This window comes from Zea mays, chromosome 6 (assembly GCF_902167145.1).
Source record: "Zea mays cultivar B73 chromosome 6, Zm-B73-REFERENCE-NAM-5.0, whole genome shotgun sequence".
NCBI classification, from domain to species: domain Eukaryota; kingdom Viridiplantae; phylum Streptophyta; class Magnoliopsida; order Poales; family Poaceae; genus Zea; species Zea mays.
In genome coordinates, this window is record NC_050101.1 from 155,995,009 (window position 1) to 156,002,854 (window position 7,846).

At 46.0% G+C, this 7,846-nt stretch overlaps 1 protein-coding gene across 2 annotated transcripts; it reads right to left on the reverse strand.

Moving 5' to 3' along the window:
• Window positions 1-743: 743 nt before the first annotated feature.
• LOC100283473 (uncharacterized) lies at window positions 744-3,667 on the reverse strand. 2 transcript variants are annotated; one of them, NM_001156373.1, is made up of 3 exons: window positions 3,401-3,544; window positions 1,952-2,376; window positions 856-1,276 (listed from the first exon to the last, which is right to left on the reverse strand). In NM_001156373.1, exons 2-3 carry the CDS (start codon window positions 2,359-2,361, stop codon window positions 976-978), a joined length of 711 nt encoding a protein of 236 aa, NP_001149845.1. In that variant the 5' UTR covers window positions 2,362-2,376; window positions 3,401-3,544; the 3' UTR covers window positions 856-975. The 2 variants fall into 2 exon arrangements, with proteins under 2 accessions (XP_020394574.1, NP_001149845.1); XM_020538985.2 differs by having other exon boundaries at window positions 744-1,276; window positions 1,952-3,667.
• Window positions 3,668-7,846: the final 4,179 nt, after the last annotated feature.

Genomic DNA, 7,846 nt, shown 5'->3' on the forward strand with positions numbered 1-7,846 from the left:
ATTAGAATATGTTTGAAACTATTCCATTAAAAAAAATCTACTTGTGATTTATAAAAACTGTAGCAACACAATCATTTAACTATATTTATATTTTTTGAGGTATGTAAACATCCCTTTTAGTGATGCTAATAAAAAGTGTCGAATAACAATTAGTGTTTTTGCATATCAATGTATTTTATCGTAGTGCTTCCGTTTCTTAATGTATTTTAGCATTACATGTTGATCCCGTAGCAATGCACGGGCATACACCTAATTACTACTTAAGAATGTAAGGAGGGTGTCCACCACCATCTGGTGAAGCCTGCCCCGCCCTTTGCTTGCTACGTTCACCTTCCCCCGCCTTCAACTCACTACGCAGCACCGCGCCTCAGCCCTCACGCATTTGCATGCACGGGCGGGCGGGCCATGGCATCGAGGCAGACCGCTGGATGGACGATGGGCGGCCAAGAATGTAGAAGGATAAGGAAGAATCCGCTTGGCATGCACGAGCGGACGGGCCATGGGATCGAGACAGACCGCTAGATGGACGATGGGCGGCCAAGAATGTAGAAGGATAAAGAAGAATCCGCTTGCTATACTGTACGTACCTCAACTGTCAACTTGGATGGAGTGGCTGTACGTACCTCAACTGTCAACTGTAGAAATTAGAATTTTTTTAATGCACTTGGCTGTTCTGCTGCTGCACACGTACACGCATGCTTTTGTGACATGGAAATTAGAATTTTTTAATGCACACGTTCACCTAGTAAAAATATAATTAATGAAATGATACTTGAACGTGGCCGGACTCCAGTAATGTTTTCAAACTCACTCCGCAAAAAAACTGAACGGCGTGGCTCACAAGCACTAGTGTTGTAGAGAAGTAGAATAACGGCCCTACTAAACAAGGCCAACTGAACAACTTAAATGTCAAATAAAAGAATTACCAATACTCGGACCCATACACTTTTTTCAAAACTATCTGCCCAATCACATTTACCAACTACACCCTTGGACAGCCTGACTGCTGTACCTTTCAAGCCCGAGCTCGTGTTTGCAAGTCTCATCGGCGCTGCTGTTACAAATCAAGTGTTTAGTTACGTTGGCCTCTTGGACCTGAATTGGTCTCTCCAAAACAAGAACCAGTGCTTCCTCCAACTGTAAGCAGTAGCTTTCGAAAGTCTCTATATCCACTTTGAGCCTGAAGTCCAGACCGAACAATAAATCCAGTTCAAGCATATTCATCTCTCTTGTGCTAATTCCTCCAACTCTCCCGTAGTATGCATTATTGAAAAACCTGCAAATAAAATATATCCAAGAAGTTATTCGAAAACTTTCTTCAGTTTACATTTGTTATGGAATAAACAAAACCCTGAACAATAATATCATCTTCCTTCTACTTGAAGTGCCATTATAAGTTTATTTTCCAAAGTCAGGGTGGAATTCACTTACTAATCTGGGGCATATTGGCCATCAACATCTGACTCTTGCCGACCTTTCCTCACCTCATTACTATCCTATTAAATTCCACCATAGGCTACCGACTGTTGCAACTAATTGATTGATGCATCCCTATTAACTGGTGGTTTAACAAAAAAAAGTACTACGGGAAACATGAAATCCATCCGAAATACAAAAATGACAACTGAGAAAACATAAGTCTAGCATTTAGAGATAAAGAGGTTTATGCTTATTAATTCTTATATAATATAAAAAAAGGTAAATTGCTTACATACCAAAGAAGATAGCTGACCATAAACCATGTCAGGTTGTTCCAGATGGTTAAAGATCATATTTAGACATTTCCTAGTGACATTAGTTTATTGACTCAGCTAAGTTTGAGTTTGCATCTATGATCAGTATCACACAGAAGACCTGATATCAGTCTATGGCCAACAGTATGTAAGATCATACTTCCATACAAAGTACATATGCACAAATGTAACTTAAAGCTGTTATGGTGGGTCCTTACGCATCATCTATGAATTTGGCAGCAACAACAACACTTGTAATAAGCAGGCGATGAACACTAAATGACGTCATGTAAATGTTTGGTTGTTGTAGATATCTCTCCATGTAGATAAGTGCTAGCACAAAGCAAGATGGGCTGCACTTTGCATACTTGAAAATACGCTCTGCATACAGCTTTATACTAAGTTCAGGCACCCTCTGACCATGAAAGATAGTGGTCGACTCCTTTATTTTACTGGAGTCTAGTAACTCTTCATTCTGCTGAACTGTCTTGTCAAGATACGCTGAGAGAAGCAACAGAACCTTTGGAAATTCAGCATTATCTTTCTGTGAGTGGGATACTGTCAAACCCAAGGAGAAGTAGCTCTCCAGTTCACCACCAGCGGCAGTTGTAGGTGACTCCATTGTCATAAGCAAACATTAGTGCTGTAAAGACAAAGCAATTCATATTCAGCAAAAGTACTGATGCATACATTATTACAACACCAAAATTTGGATAAGAGAATTCAATATCCAAGGAGCACACACAAGAGCTCCAGAGGTTCATCACTTCCCATAAGATGCAGGGTCAAAAGTCGAATTCATGTGCTTTGTGACAACATGCTTCCAAATATGTTGCTGCGAGCAGGAACATGGTTTGCTGCGATTTTATTCTCTTTATGAACTATCTGCTTGTAGCGCCATTGTGAAGTCTAGCTGTTCTCTATGAATAACATCATGAGGTTGGTCCAAATAAAATCAGCACTGCCAAGTTGGCAACTGCTAACAATAGCAGGCAATGGAAAAAATTAACATGTAACATGACTTAAGCATAGCACGCATAGTTCTCTACCATCCTGAGCCGAAGAAGGAGCTTCATTCCCTCACATGAAACAAGAAATTAAAGGCAAATAGAATAGAAAGGCAGATCCAAGAGGCTGCTTTAAACCAGCGACCTGTGACTCAGTAAAATAGCTTCCACCACGCACCAGGCCTGCGCTTCAAATGGCAAATAGAATAGTTCCAGATATACACAAACCCAACTCGTGTTTTGGCATCATCTACCACTAAGAATATCTGGCCAACTGACCTCCTTTATTTCAAAATCTTTAGCTACAAAAAAAAAGGAAATCGCACGGAACAGCAAAAAGCTGTTGAGATGCACAAATCTCACACCATTCCAGCAAAGAGGTCGCACCACACGACCTTCAAATCTAGAGTATTGAGCACTCGCATCGTTTTGGGGGCACCTAGATTTTGTCGGCATCGACACCGGCCGAATGCACAAACTTTGCACGAAATTAGGTGAACAGAGACCACAGCGGGTACCTGAGCAGTTGCCAGAACCTTTTTCCCAAATGGCCACGATTGGAGCAAGTGAAAGCCCTCCGCGCTAGCTAACTTAGCACACGTTCTGTGGCTAGAGATCTAAACCAGAGAGGGAGAGAGAGAGAGAGAGAGATTTCCTTACACAGTGCTCTAGCAGTATTGCGGTATCTCGGGAGAAAGCGTCCGGGCTTCAGGCCCAACTTCTCGCCGCCGCCGCCGCCGCCGCTGTCCTTTCCCTAGGAGGAGGAGCAGGCGAGCAGCCGCTCTCCGGTTGCTGCTGAGGAAAAGACGCACAACGCTACCCACAAGAGGGAGAGAGGGGTATTGAGAGGAAGAAGGGCCACTCACTGTTCACCACAGTGGGCATTATCCCATGATAATGATGTGGCACACAATTATGAGGCTGTCTGACAAAAGCCATCTCAACTAAGGGGGTGTTTGGTTTCTAGGGACTAATGTTTAGTCCCTAGATTTTATTCCATTTTAGTTCCAAAATTACTAAATATAGAAACTAAAACTTTATTTTAGTTTCTATATTTAGCAATTTATACACTAAAAAGAAATAAAATGAAGGGACTAAACATTAGTCCCTAGAAACCAAATACCCCCTAAAACTTAATAAGGCCCTGTTTGGTTCCTTTAGTCACTAGACTAAATTTTAGTGACTAAAGTTTAGTTATTAAAGTATCTTGTTTGGTTCCAGTGACTAAACCGAACTAAAGAGTATTAATTGCTGTGAATAATGACTGTTTTACCCCTATTAATTAATGGATGTTTGCTATAAGAAGAAAGTTGAGAGGGCAAATAAGGTAAAAATACTACTTTAGTCCCTTTTAGTCACCCCTTGGTGACTAAAGAACTAAAGTTTAGTCACACCATTTTAGTCACCATGTTTGCTTTTTTAGGGACTAAAAGTGACTAAAATTTAGTCACTAAACTTTAGTCACCCCTAACCAAACGGGGCCTAAGTACTCCAACTAGAGAAGCCGGGTCAAGGAGTGGTAATCCATGTCACCATGTGACGAAGCACGGGTCGAAAGCATTACAGCCTCTTTCGTTTCGTTTGGTTCTTTCTTATCCGTTGCAGCAAAATATTCGTGTCGGTTTCCACGTCCAAAATCTTCGTGTCGGTGCAAGGAATCCGGACTTCGACAGAGACAAAAAGGGCAAAAAATTTATATAGTCAAATCCTCCCACAGGCCACGACTCGCTGATTCGTGACTATGCTGGATATCTAGTTGGTTTGGCTTTAATGAGCTTATTTATAAGCTTGATCTGGCTCGTTTAGCTCGCGAGCCAGAGCATATAAAACAATATATATAATAATCATGTTTAATTAATTTTAAATTAATTTAATAATAAAAATAGTAATTATACTTATTGTTTCACAGATCGTATCAATGTAACATCAAATTAACACAACTCATCACTATCAATTCACACACTTGTTAGTTTAATCCACAGTTATATTCGTATAAATCAATTTAACATATAGAAATAGTTCATCAATCATTAATAGACACCACACATACATAAAACATGTTCATCAATTGTTATGTAAATGATATGTATAAAATTTTGTTTTGCTAAAATGTGATAGCTCGTTTAACTCGTAAAATGGCTCGTTAGCAAACCAAGCTAGCTCGTTAACGAACCGAACTAGAATGTCAGTTCAGCTCGTGAAAAAATCCAAACGAGTCGAGCCGAGCTAAGCACAAACGAGCGAGCTAAGGAGCCACGAGACTTTGGTCCGGTCATGTTCGTGACGATGAGTGCCCTGCCCTCGCGTCGTCGTGCTCCTTGCCCGTGCGTTGAGCCTGCGCCCCATGCACCACCTATCGACGTCCTCCTCGCTGGTGAGTACCTCGCCCCGTGCCGTCGTTCTCCTCGCCAGTGTGTCGTCCATTCTTAATTAAACTGACGCCCATTTATAGAGAAGTCACAATCGTTGCATGTTGCGTCATACTGAAGTGAAATTTGTATGCAACTTGTAGCTACATACCTTATATATGGTCCCTGATAATGTGGCGTTAATGTGATGCTAGTTGTTTCCTAAAACTTATTCGGTTGCATAATGATAACACACAGTTAGAATGTGTTGTTGTTTAAAGTCTTTAAGGATTTACTGCTGCAGACAGAATATGGATCTCGGATATGATGTAACCTTTCTTCGTCACAATTTACTGTTTCATGTTTTCCGTTGCCCTACAAATTCGTGATTCACATGATTTTATAGTGCTATCTAGAATTTTCTGAGTTGTGGTTCCGATTATAAGGATACAATTGAGTTATTTTTATTAGGAGGGTACACAAGTTCTATATATAGGTAGGGATCAAGGTGTGGGGTTAAGATAGTCTATCGATATATGTTGATTGTGTTAATGAATCTATCTCTTTTTCTTGTGAATATTCTGTTGGCATGGAAAAATGTCCTTGTTATAGAAACCAATTTTCCATAAAGCAAAAGACGCCTTTTTATTTTGACAGATATATAGTCATTGTGGTGTTTCCATATATGCCAAAACACCACTAATCTTGCATTATTGTAGGGTTATAGAACCACATAGTATATATATTGTCGGGAACCGTAATTAGGGGTACCCCCAACACTCCTAAACACGGCTGGTAACCACCATCAGCACAAGCTGCAGAGACTGATGGGCGTGATTCAGGTCAAGGCTTCGTCTACTCAAGGGACGCGATCTCGCCTCGCCCGAGCCCAGCCTCGGGCGGGAACAGTAGTCCGAGACGGATTCACGCCTCGCCCGAGGGCCTCCTCAAGCAACGGGCGCACCCTCGACTCGCCCGAAGCCCAGCTCGGGCAGGCTTCGTTGTGAAGAAACTTTGGCCAAATCGCCTCACCAACCGACCATATCACAGGCGCATTCAATGCGACGATCGCCTGACGCCTTATCCTGACACACATGCCTCAGTCGGCAAGGTCGAAGTGACCGCAGTCACTTCGCCCTTCCACTAACCGACCTGACAGGAAAACAGCGCCGCTCGCCCCTCTCCGACTGCTGCGCCACCCGCCAGGATGAGGCTGACAACAGCTAAGTCAAGCCTCAGGCGCAACGGGAAGCTCTGCCTCGCCCGACCTTGGGCCTCGGCCTCAGGAGGAGGTCTTCGCCTCGCCCGACCCCAGGGCTCGGCCCCCGCCTCGGCCTCGGAAGGTGATCTCCGCCTTGCCCGACCCTAGGGCTCGGCCTCAACCTCGACCTCGGGAGGAATCGCGTCCTCGCCCGACCCTGGCCTCGGCCTCAGGAGGAGTCTCCGCCTCGCCCGACCTTGGGCTCGGACCGACCACGCCACGGGGGGCACATCATTACCCTACCCCTAGCTAGCTCAGGCTACGTGGGAACAAGACCGGCGTCCCATCCAGGCTCGCCCAGGTAACAAGTAATGATGACTCCCCGCGTGCGTCCATGATGATGGTGGTTCTTAGCCCCCTACGGAAGCAAGGAGACGTCAGCAAGGTCCCAGCAGCCCCGACAGTTGTGCTTCTACAGGGCTCAAGCGCTCCTCCGACGGCCACGATACCGCATACACAGGGCTCTAGCACCTCTCCGACAGCCACGTTGGCATGTACACAGGGCTCTGGCACCTCTCTGTCGGACACGTTAGCGCATAGCTACACCCCCATTGTACACCTGGACCCTCTCCTTGCATCTATAAAAGGAAGGTCCAGGGCCCTCATGCGGGAGGGTCGCGCGGGAGGACGGGCTGACGAATAGGCTCACTCTCTCTCCCTCCCTCGCGAACGCTTGTAACCCCTACTGCAAGCGCATCCCTCGGGCGCAGGATAACACGAGCCGCGTTTTCCCCCCTTGTGTTCCATCTCGCGTCAACCCATCTGGGCTGGGACACGCAGCGACAATTTTACTCGTCGATCCAAGGACCCCCGGGGTCGAAACGCCGACAGTTGGCGCACCAGGTAGGGGCCTACTTCGTGTTGACGAACAACTTCCCGTTGAGTTCCAGATGGGTAGTCTCCAGCAACCTCTTCAGCCCGGGACGCTGCTCCGTTTTGGGAGTCTCGAGTTCACGTCCCTTGACGGCAGCTACAACATGGTACTCCTCCCCCGCAGCGCGATAGCGACGACGACGGCCATCAGCCCGCCCGGCGGCGGCGGACTCGACGATGTCTTCCCCCCGTGGCGGAAGAGTAGCATCCGGGTTTGTTCTGCCGCCTTCCTCGCCACAGGAGGAGGAGGCGGGGCAACCGTGGCCAGACAGGAGGTGGCACCTCGTCGGCTGTCGAGCGAGTCGACGGCGCCGGCACCCCAGCGGGGGACATGTCGGGCGTTGTCCTTGCGCCTGAGACAACGACGAGTGTCGTTTCCCCGCAACATGCCAACCCCAAGCGGACAGATGACGCCAGCACACTCGCGGAGGTCTTGCTGGGCGTTAGCCTCGTACCTGAAATAACGGTGCAGTCTGTCCCCGACGCGACCTCGTCACCGTCCATCGATCAAAAGGTACCATCCGTTTTCCACCCTATGCCTTTTAGATTCAGCTTCGATCCACCAAGCGACCCCGCTTCGGTGAGCGCTTTTGTAAAGGCATATCCTAACCTTCTGGGGTACCA